General features: G+C 42.7%; 1 protein-coding gene across 2 annotated transcripts in view; it reads right to left on the bottom strand.

The window, feature by feature from the left end:
• aclya (ATP citrate lyase a) overlaps window positions 1-12,552 on the bottom strand; it is a 93,882-nt gene that overhangs the window by 10,869 nt on the left and 70,461 nt on the right. For both annotated transcript variants that reach the window (XM_080213753.1, XM_080213754.1), the window contains 7 exons: window positions 11,391-11,587; window positions 10,414-10,495; window positions 8,019-8,129; window positions 7,269-7,396; window positions 6,826-6,919; window positions 5,208-5,362; window positions 4,102-4,252 (listed from right to left, as the gene is read on the bottom strand). In XM_080213753.1, coding sequence (XP_080069879.1) covers window positions 4,102-4,252; window positions 5,208-5,362; window positions 6,826-6,919; window positions 7,269-7,396; window positions 8,019-8,129; window positions 10,414-10,495; window positions 11,391-11,587 — 918 coding nt within the window. The remainder of the gene's footprint in view (window positions 1-4,101; window positions 4,253-5,207; window positions 5,363-6,825; window positions 6,920-7,268; window positions 7,397-8,018; window positions 8,130-10,413; window positions 10,496-11,390; window positions 11,588-12,552) is intronic.

Raw genomic sequence — 12,552 nt, 5'->3', positions numbered from 1 at the left:
GGAATAACTAATTTCTAATTTACTGTTTCAGTTCCACAGACTCAAAAACCACTTTAAATACAGTTAGCAGCCATAACAGGTATAGTCAGTCTTGAAGCAGAGAAATTTTGTGGAGAACAGCTTGCAAATCTAATTTTAAAAAACCCAGCTAGAACTGAAATCTATTTTCTCTCTATGTACCTAATTCCTCCCATTAGCCACATTATCAAATGACCCTGTCAACCTAAAATCATCTCCATTTCTTTAATCAAAAACTCTAGGAGATCTTTTCTCCAGTTTACAAAAAGTCCATTAAGCTCTTTCCACGTCTAAACTGAGTAATTATCCTGCTTTTCCAGCATCTGAGCTGTATCCCTTCCACATATACAACTGCCTGTGGAAAAATACTAAACTTTAAAAAATGGTCCTCAATATATAAAAAAAATCAACATCAATAGTACACTATCAACAGGGTCATGTGCAGTCCTTTTTTTTTACAAGGGTCAGTGCCAATGAAACCATAAGGCCTTCAAGTTGACTTGCTTTTGGTAGTGGAAGCAACACCGTGGCAGCAACGTGCTGAAGTTAATCTGTATGGAACCTACTGACTTTACCTGGTGTCCAAATTCTTGTGGTGCTTGGGTAACACAAGTGGATCTAAATAGGTATATTGATAATATACTTGGGTGGATCTGAATACTTTGCATCTGACATTACAATCTCAGGTACAGAAGGCAAGTACTTGAACCTGTGGAGCTTAATATTGTCCCATTATATGATTTTTGAAAAAAAAATCAGAATTTCTCCTTCACACTCACTGGTGAGCAGAATTCTTTAGCATTGCTTCTTGGAAAGGAGTAAAGTAATTAAAAACTGTCCCTGTGCCTGAGCAAAGAATCTGTTAACTCCTGGCTGCTTGCAAGAAATGTCTCTTCACTGATTCAAGTCCACCCAATGCAGAATCACAGGAATGGATTCGCACCAGCACAACTTGTTAGCTCAAAACACTACTATTTGCCCCTGTCACTAACAAAGTTGCCCAGTTGCTAACCTCAGGTCACTGGAATCATATTCAAGGTTATAGAGAGCCTGACTTTCTACCCAGTACAACATCCTCAACTCCCCATACTCATAGCTCATTGCACTAGCTGAAAAAGTGTCCACCTGTTGTAGAGATGAGTACACATAGGAACAGCAGTGTACAAGTGGATGTATGAGGCTTTTGGAAGGTATTCTGGGCAGTGTGGGGAGGAGGTAAATAAAAATGCTAAGAGAAAGAATGTTAGAGAATATCACAGTAATGTTGCTGGTTTGAACAGTTTAATACAATTGTTATTTCCCACTTCACAGCACACAATATGAAAAACAAATGTGTCAGCCTGGAAGACAGATTTCCCTGAACTAGTTGTCAGAATAAAGTTAAAGGTTGATCAATCATTGTCCTGTTCAACAATCTAGCACTTTATTAACTGGCAGAAACACATCGATAGTTTGGGGTAAAACCTTAAATCAGTGGAAGAGCTGACATAAGAACATAAGAAATAGGAGCAGGAGTAGGCCATCCAGCCCTTCGAGCCTGCCCCGCCATTCAATAAGATCATGGCTGATCTGTCGCTGCTCAGTTCCACTTTCCCGCCCTCTCCCCATAACCCTTAATCCCCTTGCCTATCAAAAACCCATCAACCCGCGTCTTAAAAATATTTAGCGAGGCAGCCTCCACCACTTCAACGGGCAGAGAATTCCAGAGATTCACCACCCTTTGAGTGAAGAAGTTCCTCCTCAACTCCGTTCTAAACCGCCCCCCTTTTATCTTGAGGCTGTGCCCCCTAGTCCTACTGTCTTTTTTGAGCGGGAAGAGTCTTTCCACCTCTATCCTTTCCATCCCATTCATCATCTTATACGTCTCAATGAGATCTCCCCTCATTCTTCTAAACTCTAACGAGTACAAGCCCAGTTTATTCAGCCTCTCCTCATAGCTCAACCCCCTCAACTCCGGTATCAGCCTAGTAAACCTCCTCTGCACTCCCTCCAAGGCCAAAATATCTTTGCGCAGGTGCGGCGCCCAAAACTGCACACAGTACTTCAGTTGCGGCCTCACCAATGCCCTATACAGCTGCAGCAAGACCTCCCTACTTTTATATTCAATCCCCCTCGCTATGAAGGCCAGCATCCCATTCGCCTTCCTGACCACCTGCTGCACCTGCAAGCTGGGTTTTTGCGACTCATGCACAAGGACCCCGAGGTCCCTCTGCACCGTCGCCTGCTGCAGTTTTTCACCCCGTAAGTAATAGTCCTTCCTACCATTCTTCCTACCAAAGTGGACCACCTCACACTTGCCAACATTAAATTCCATTTGCCATTTCCTGGCCCATTCGCCCAGCCTATCTAGACCCTTCTGCAGATTCTCCACACCCTCCGCACAATCTGCCGTTCCCCCAATCTTGGTGTCATCAGCAAATTTTGACACTCTACACTCGGTTCCCTCCTCCAGATCATCTATATAAATGGTAAAAAGCTGAGGCCCCAGCACCGACCCCTGGGGCACTCCACTAGTCACCATCCGCCAATCCGAATAGCACCCGTTGACCCCCACTCTCTGCCTCCTATTTGACAACCAATCCTCTATCCACGCTAACACCCTACCCCCAACTCCATGTCCCTCGACCTTCTGCAATAACCTCTTGTGAGGCAGTTTGTCAAACGCCTTCTGAAAATCTAGAAAGACCACATCCACCGGCTCTCCTCTATCCACCGCCCTAGACACATCCTCATAGAACTCCAGTAAATTTGTCAGACACGACTTCCCTTTAATGAAACTGTGCAGCGTCTGCTCTATCAAGCAATTCCCTTCAAGATGCCTCGCAATTTCCTCCTTAATGACAGATTCTAACATTTTACCTACCACAGACGTTAAACTAACCGGCCTATAATTCCCTGCCTTTTGCCTGGCACCCTTCTTAAACAACGGCGTAACATTAGCCGTTTTCCAATCATCCGGCACTTCCCCGGAATCCAGCAACGTTTGGAAAATAACCACCAAGGCATCCACTATCACCTCCGCCATTTCTTTCAGAACCCTCGGATGCATTCCATCCGGTCCTGGGGACTTGTCCACAATCAACCCCTCCAGTCTGTCGAGCACCGCCTTTCTAGTAACAGTAATGTCATTAAGACCCTCCAGTCCTACCACCTTTCCATCGCTAACACCCGGCAAATTATTCACGTCCTCCTCCGTGAAGACAGAAACAAAAAAGTTATTCAATACCTTAGCCATATCCCCATCCCCTACCACTAGGTCCCCTTTCTCATCCTCTAAAGGACCAACATTCACCCTAGCCAGCCTCTTCCTTTTTATATATTTATAAAAACTCTTGCTATCCTTTTTTATATTAAGCGCTAGCCCAGCTTCATAGTTTCTCCTATCCTTCTTTATCAACTTCTTTGTCAATCTTTGTTGACATTTAAACCTCTCCCAATCTTCTTCTTGCCCACTACTCTTAGCTACTCTAAATTCCTCCGCTTTTAGTTTAACACTTTCCTTCACCTCCTTCGTTATCCACGGCTTATTACCTCTCCTCCTACTATCCTTTTTGACCATCGGAATAAACTTCTGCTGAGCACCAAGAAAGATCTCCTTAAAGATCCTCCACTGCTCCTCAACAGACCCTCCCTCCAACGCGCTCCCCCAGTCCACATTCGCCAATTCTTCTCTCATCCTACCGTACTCCCCTCTATTCAAACAAAGGACGCGTGTCCGGGAACCCACTTTCTCCTCCTCCATCTGCACCAGAAACTCCACCATACAATGATCACTCTCCCCAAGAGGATCCTTCACCACAAGGTCCCTAATTCTACCCGCTTCATTACATAGCACCAGATCCAAGATAGCTCGCTCCCTCGTCTGACGAAACAGGAACAGTTAACTCGCAGTGTAACTGTTCAGAAACACACTGGCACCAACTTCAGGGAGCAACACAGAGTTACTTAATTTTTAAGAAACTAATTTCTGTGCCAACTGGTTTAAAACAAGAAAAGCAAAGCAGAACAGGAGGATTTAGTAAAAATGTACAATCCACATTCTATTGATTAGCATTGAGGTAAATGCATTCTGTAGAGACTCACAATAGTAAGGAGGCCTGACGTGAGGCTAGAGATAAGGTCTTTCCCGGCTCGGGCACAGACAATGGTATTGTGAGCTCCAGAGACAGCTGGACCATGGTCTGCTGTTACCATCAGGCACATCTCGATAAAATGGCAGGCATGTTTTGGCAACCTTGGAGGAAAAGAAAATAACTTCAATATGAGCAAGGAAACAAGCACTTATCTAACCAAATGCAGGGTTAATCAGAATCCAGACAGCAACTTTAAACTGAGATGCTTTATTAGTTTCAGAACTTAACTCTTTCAGGGTGACAACTTATGGATCAATACCTATCATTTTTTTTAAAATTCCCATTTTGTCCATTTGGTAATCTCCAGTCAGTCTCTCTTCCTAGCATGTTCTATCTGGAGACAGGTATTACAGAGTGACGCACAAGAAACAATTTAGGATTGAAATCCAAGGGACATTCAAAGTAACCGAAGTGTGTCGGTCGGATTTCTAAATTGCCAAAGGTTGTTGCTCATCTCAAAACGCTCACACACACTCATTTCAATTCCGGTGTCACAAAAAAATGTTTGCGGGGGAGAGGAGAAAAACCAGGCTACTGAGATGGATGATCAGCCATGCTCATACTGAATGGTGGAGCTGGCTGGAAGGGCTGATTGGCCTCCTTCTACTCCTATTTTCTAGGTTTTTATCCATCAGTTTAGTTTTGCCATGTGGCCCCAGTATTTTCCTGTTTATACTCGAGTAAAAGTGAACAACCAATTAAACAAAATCAAATAAACTGAATAAAAGCAAATTACTGCAGATGCTGGAATCTGAAACCAAAAGAGAAAATGCTGGAAAATCTCAGCACGTCTGGCAACATCTGTAAGGAGAGAAAAGAGCTGATGTTTGGAATCCAGATGACCCTTTGTCAAAGCTCAAATTGTCAAATAAATTGAAGCAGTGCTAAACTGCATTCAAATCAGCAGTAGTGTCCTTCAGAAATTATCCCAACACGCCATTTTTCTTGTTTTATCCAATTTTAGGGAAGATGAATAATAAGTACAGTTAAATAATACTGCTGTCCCCAAAAACTGAATGGATTTGAGTTACCAGATAGAAGAGGCATGTACCTCACCTTCTCTGGAACCAAAGCAAGCCCAGGACACCACCTAGGCCCATGTCTTCCTTGAAGATTTCAGTGATGGGCATTCCAGCATAGATGAGCTCTTGACCCCTCTCGTCACATATGCTGGTCATGAAGGAAGCTGGCTTTCGGATTAAACCCAACTCCTGCAATATGTGTACAGAAAGTTAATAGTCATTATCTGGTTCATGGTGCTTAAGCAAAAAAAACCCTTTCATTTGGCTACCAGAGTTCATGTTCTTATATAAACAATACTGTAACTCATTGGGCATCGAAGATTCCAATTTAGTGTCAGTTTGCAATAGGAGATGAGCTCCTGGGAATGTTTAGATAAAGAAATGGCCATAGTTTTAAAATTATTATTTTATATAATAATTCCTAAAGAAAACTTTTCAAACCGATCAATGTGGAGCCTAAGGGAAACAACAAGCTCATTGGATTTCTGTCCATCTGGGGTAAGATAATATCTTACCACATCTATCAGCAACAGAAATGATCAAGCAGCAAATTAAGCGCGGTATTCGCACAGGGGAGGGAGGGCCCTCCCTACACCATAGAGGGGTTGAAAATCACTGGCTTAAAAGGAAAATTTCATAAGTCATTAAAATATTTTAACTCGATGAGTATCGAGTTTATGTTACAATTTTAAAAGTAATCTTTAGTTTTGGAAAAATTGTTTAGTTGTAGAAAGTGATAACTGGAACTAAAGCAAATGGAATTGACTGGCCAGGCTGATTTTAAGGAGTTAACTGCCAGAAGGAAATGATCCTGAAACAGGAGATGGGTTTAGTTAGCTGCTAGCAAAGAAGTGAAGTATGGAGAGATATGTTGTTTTGAGAGTTAGAGCTGTGAGATGGGAGGAATTTAAGAAGGTTCTCTGCTTTCAATTTATCGGGGTTAGTTGCAGTTTATAGCTCACAGAGAAACCCCGAGAAAAGTTTTATGCAGTCAGGACTCATGGGAAGTCCTGGAGAGCTGAGATAGTGAAAGTTCGTTGATTCCATGCTGGAGACAGTATGAGCTCAGAGGGGGCCTGGGAATCACATAGCTCTGAGCAGCCAGGAGACTGGAGTTTCGAGAAATCTAGGGATAATATCTGTTTAGTGAAGCCACCAGTGTGCACAAGAGCTGGAGTTGTGTTGGTAATTAGAGATGGGACAGCAGCTTTGTGAATCCTGTGGAACAGTCTCAATAGAAGAGACTGAACAAGAGGCGAGCAGTCGTTGAGGCAGTCTGAATCAGAATGATTTTTGAGGGGCTTACAGGCTAAATCTTCAAAAGGCAAGGGGTGAAATCCCTTGAGAGTGACAGGGTTCTGATGAGATTTTGTGACTTTCAGTGGTGGGTGGGTTGCTGGGAAATCAGAGGGCTATGTTTACCAGTTTGCCTGTTAATTCATGTTTGCTTCATGTTAATGTTCAAATTTAAATAAAGATTGATAATTTAGATTGTAAAGATCATTTTGTTTAAAACCATGGAATCTTGTGGCTTTATTCTCCTAATGGATAACTGGGATTTCAAACGTACTCCAGTACCAGATCATATTAATAAAGTAGAGAAGTAGTGGAAAAGGTTTCCACAGAGGTTGCTGGATGTATGGATCACTTACCCTTGCCCAGGAATAGTCCATTGGCACTGTTGGAGGAGGAACTTCTTGTGCAGGTACGATTACACCTTTAGCAACAAGGTCATCATAAACAGTCCTATCAAATTAAAAAGAATGCTCAATAGGCAATACTTGGGAACATTGAGTACATGTACAACAGGTTATACAGTTCAGCTCACCGTTTATCAGCTAGCTACTCCACAATTGCTAATGGTACAAGTGTTTATAAGGAGGTCTGTACCACATTTCTTTCTTTCAGAATATCAATCCTATCCTCTCCCTATTATAGCATCAGTTGAATCCATTCTCTTGGCCTCATCTTCTTTCAGCAGTAACCCATCTCCAGCTATGGGATCAACCTGAGCATAAAGAACGTATTCCAGATGTGCGCTCCAAATTTGCCCTTTGCCCTGTTGTCCCAATGTGCCTGTAAATGATGCTCTTACTTGATGACCTCGCCCAGCTCATCAAAGTTCCTTGGCACAATGGCCCCAATGTCTCTCAGGGCCTGATTCTTGGCTATGGCTGTTTCAGATTTTTCATTCGCACACGCACCAGCATGGCCAAACTGCACCTGTACAAGGGGGGGAAAAAGAAGCAAAAGGTGTGAGAGTACCCATTACCTGAACAAGAAATGAGACACAAGAACTGGCACCATGTGCAACATTAAACCCCTTCAAATCAGATTTGTCTCTGACCATTTTATGGGCTTGTTTTGAAAGTTTATTTACGCACTACGTTTGCATTTTGCTACAGCAGCCTTTTAAAATCCCCATGAACATTTTTGCTAACCAAAGTGAGGAAATGTTACTGATGAGAAATTAGGATATTTGCCCAATAGCATTAAACATTCACAGGTCAAAGCTTGAAGAAATAAAGCTTCTTCTATTACACATCATATAGGAGTCAGGCATAGCAGAAACAAGCTAAAACTCACTCTACCATGCACCAAACACTAGGGTAGCCCATAATGCATTTTTCTGTATCCATAACCTGTGATTCTTTCTCAACTTGGTGCAAATTTTGGGCCCTGGGTCAATATAGTGATGGATCGAGGCTGAAAATGTCACACCAAATAGGACACAAGGGAGCTTTCATCTCAAATGTCTGGGCTGGATTTGAACACAAGTCCTCAACTGTTTTTTTCAAAAAGATGCTTCACCACAGGTTATTGAGGATGGTTACGACACACTTACCTCAGAAGCAAACATGGTTGCACAAGTCCCAATGCACCAGATGACAACAGGCTTTGTAATTCGTCCTTCCTTGATCCCTGTGCAGATCTTGTATTCTTCAGTTCCACCAATCTACAGAGACATTTAGGTTAAATTGATTTCTTGCTTGCCTCAGTTAATCCTCCAACTGGGATGCAGCGTTAACATTATTATATTCTATTTTTAAAATTTCCAATCATTGGCTGTCCAGCTCCCAGTTACAGTGTCACTGAGCATTAGGGTGGGGGGGTCGGAGCTGGGGCTGGGTGACACAGAATATCAGAGTTAGAACTCACCAGGGTCAGAAGGTCCCACTCCAGATCTTCAGTGCAGCACTGATTAGTGGTGGAGTCTGAATCATTGAGTGGTTTCAAGAAGGAGATATATTTCTGATAAAAAAGGGTATATGGGGAACAGGCAGAGAGGTGGATTTGAGACCAGGGAGAGATCAGCCATGATCTGATTGAATGGCGCAGCAGGCTTGAATTTGCTGACTTCTGTTCCTAATTCCTATGTTCCATGTCAGAAACAGGGATCTATTGAAGATGTTGAACCAAGGCCACTCTGCCTTCTCTGATCAACACAACATAGTTCATTCTACCAACACACTAATAAATGTACGACACAGGGCTGTTTGTGGAATCTCGCTGCCATGTTTGCCCAAAAATAATAGCAACTACACTTCAAAGGCAATTCATTGCTGAGAGATTCCATGGGACATCTTGAAGATGTGAAAAGTGTTTATTCACCAGGGGAATTTCACAGTAACTTCACTGCAGTGTTAACGTAAGCCTTACTTTTGATTAATAAATAAATTTAAAACCTTTGTTTATTCATCATTACAGGTTCCATCTTCCATCCATCTTCCTTATGGTCCAAATCACAAAGCCATTAATTAAATAAATTATCCTTTAGTATCAAGTAATTATTTAAAAATATATTTTCATGGTATGTAGCTGTCACTGGCTAGGCGAGCATCCCTAACTGTTCTCAAGGTAGTAATGGTGAGCTGCCTTCTTGAACTGCTGCAGTCCATGTGGTGCAGGTACACCCACTATGCAGTTAGGAAGGGAGTTGTAGGATTTTGACCCAGTGACAGTGAAGGAACAGAGATATATTTTCAAGTCAAGGTGGTGTGTGGCTTGAAGGGGAACTTGCAGGTTGTGATGTTCTCACATCAATGCTGCCCTTGGCCTTCTAGGTGACAGCAGTCATTGGTTCAGAAGGTGCTTTCGAAGCAGCCTTGGTGAATTGCTCCAGTATATTTTGTAGATAGTACACACTGCTGCCACTGTGCAGTGGTGGTGGAGGTAGTGAATGTTGAAGCTGGTGGATAGGCTGCTTTGTCCTGAACGATGTCAAGCATTTTGAGTGTTGCTGTAGCTGCACTCATCCAGGCAAGTGGAGAGTATTCCATCATACTCCTTACTTGTGCCTTGTAGTTTTGAGGCAGCGGCTGGTGATATTTCCAAAATGCCCTGGGACATTGGAGGTGGGAAAAATTTAACAAAATGCACCAATCTCCTCTTCCCATCACCCCCAAATAAAAAGTAAGTTAGAACATAAGAACATAAGAAATAGGAGCAGGAGTAGGCCATCCAGCCCTTCGAGCCTGCCCCGCCATTCAATAAGATCATGGCTGATCTGTCGCTGCTCAGTTCCACTTTCCCGCCCTCTCCCCATAACCCTTAATCCCCTTGCCTATCAAAAACCCATCAACCCGCATCTTAAAAATATTTAGCGAGGCAGCCTCCACTACTTCAACGGGCAGAGAATTCCAGAGATTCACCACCCTTTAAGTGAAGAAGTTCCTCCTCAACTCCGTTCTAAACCGCCTCCCTTTTATCTTGAGGCTGTGCCCCCTCGTCCTATTGTCTTTTTTGAGCGGGAAGAGTCTTTCCACCTCTATCCTATCCATCCCATTCATCATCTTATACGTCTCAATGAGATCTCCTCTCATTCTTCTAAACTCTAACGAGTACAAGCCCAGTTTATTCAGCCTCTCCTCATAGCTCAACCCCCTCAACTCCGGTACCAGCCTAGTAAAGTTACCAGTGGAATAACTCAAAATTATGCACGAGAATCAAATTTTTAAAAGACAATTTTCCTTTGTGTAAGAAGTTAAAGAAAAACTGTAAAGATGTATGACAGGTAAAGTGTTGCTGTATCAGAAAGTAAAATAAGCTCCTAAAATAAAGCATCATATCCCATTACCCAAACATTGCCTGTGCCACAACTGAGGTGCCTCTGCCCAATCATAAGCAGACAATAGTTCTCTTACTAGCAATAAAAGGTTGGTAATAGTTTAGAATTAGAACCAGTTTGGAATTGGAACAATGCCTCAAGACTACAACCAATGACACCTGGAGCCACTCACCTCTCCAAGGACAACAATCATTTTAACTCCTGGTGTGTCCTGATAACGCAAGACATGGTCCATGAATGTAGATCCTGGGTACCTGGTGAGGGAAGGGAAATAATATCCCTTGTCATTTTACCAAGTTAATATTTACTGAATGTGAAAGATTTTCTTCCACAATTGTTAACATTTTTGAAATGAATTTATTTATAATCAATAAGCTTAAAAATTGGTGATGCAGTTCCAGGTGAAATGCAGTTTGAGGAACAGCTCCTTATACAGTGAAAGCAGTAGCACCCAGCAAACCGAATGTTGAGCTGAACATCTTTTTTAAACAGATGAGGTAACTAGGGGTAAGTTTTTCACTGAGGGTGGTGAGTGAGTGGAATCGGCTGCCATCAGTGGTGGTAGAGACGGACTCACTGGGTTCTTTTAAAAGACTTCTGGATGAGTATATGGGATTTAATGGGATTGGGAGTTACAGACAGTTCTATGGCTTGGTAGGTACAGATGTTATCGGTGCAACTTGTGGGCTGAAGGGCCTGTTTGTGCTGTAGTGTTCTATGTATGTTCTATGATATTCTAGATTCTGCAGAGAAGGGGCAACTTTATGTTATTAGTGAGTGTGCTGAGTGTCATTTGGAACATTTTGGAATGAACTGTCTCATTCACATTTTGCAGGGTGTGAAGAAATTCACAATTAATTATAGGATGTCAAGCTTGAGTCAATTTTCACTCTGCTATTGCTGGACATCCTCCAGTGGTGAAAGCCTGATATAATCCACTCAAGTTTAGAAATTAATTGGTTAAATGATAAACTATTTCTTTTTTTAATTAATTGAATGCTTAATCCATTGCAACAGTATCAGTAACGGAGAGAGTATTTAATAAGCAGGCAATAAGCTGCAATTCTATTGCCACAAATATCCGCTAGTAAGGACCCTCAACAGGGGAAGATCCCACAGCTTTTCAGTCAGCCTACGCACAATTCTTACCTATCTCCACCAATAGCAACCCCTTCGTAAACACCATCGGTGGTTCTGGAGATGATATTGTTAAGCTCATTTGACATCCCACCAGAACGTGAGACATACGCTACACTGCCCGGGCGATACAGCTTGGAGGCCAGGATGTTATCCAGCATTCCACCTGTGTTTCCAATCTTGTAGCAGCCTGGCTTAATGCCGCCCACCTGAAAAACACCATGACATAAACCATGAAAGAAGCTGCAATGTTTCAAAACAGATTTCTACTCAAATTTTGTTTTCTTAGAGTTATAAAAGGTTTATAGCATGGAAACAGGCGCTTCAGCCCAACTTTTCCATACTGCCTTTTTTTTTTAAGCCCTAAGCTGGTCCCAATTGCCCATCTTTGGCCCATATCCCACTATACCCACCTTACCCATGTAACTGTCTAAGCACTTTTTAAAAGACAAAATTGTATCCGCCTCTATTAGTACCTCTGGCAGCTTGTTCCAGGCGCTCACCACCCTCTGAAAAAATTGCCCCGCTGGACTCTTCTGTATTTCTCCCCTCTTAAACCTATGCCCTCTAGTTTTAGACTCCCTTACTTTTGGGAAAAGGTGGACTATCTAGCTGAACTATACCCCTCATTATTTTACAGACCTCTGTAAGATCGCCCTCAGCCTCCTACACTCCAGAGAAAAAAGTCCCAGTCTATCCAGCGTCTCCTTATAACTCAAACCATCAAGTCTTGAGGGGCAGCATGGTAGCACAGTGGTTAGCACTGCTGCTTCACAGCTCCAAGAACCTGGGTTCGATTCCTGGCTTGGGTCACTGTGTGGAGTTTGCACATTCTCTGTGTCTGCGTGGGTTTCCTCTGGGTGATCTGGTTTCCTCCCACAACCCAAAGATGTGCAGGTTAGGTTGATTGGTCATGCTAAAAATTGCCCGTTAAGTGTCCTGAGATGCGTAGGTTAGCGGGATTAGCGGGCAAACATGTAGGGATATGGGGTTTGGGCCTGGGCGGGATTGTAGTTGGTGTAGACTTGATGGGCCAAATGGCCTCTTTCTGCACTGTAGGGTTTCTATGATTCTGTGAAGTCCCAGTAGCATCCTAGTAAATCTTTTCTGCGTAATTTCTAGGTTAATAATATTCTTTCTACAATAGGGTGACCAGAATGTCACAGTATTCCAA

Source organism: Carcharhinus amblyrhynchos, chromosome 27 (assembly GCF_965287045.1).
Source record: "Carcharhinus amblyrhynchos chromosome 27, sCarAmb.v2.hapA, whole genome shotgun sequence".
NCBI lineage: Eukaryota > Metazoa > Chordata > Chondrichthyes > Carcharhiniformes > Carcharhinidae > Carcharhinus > Carcharhinus amblyrhynchos.
The sequence above is the reverse complement of the archived record's forward strand: the minus strand, read 5'-3'. Positions and strand labels throughout refer to the sequence as shown.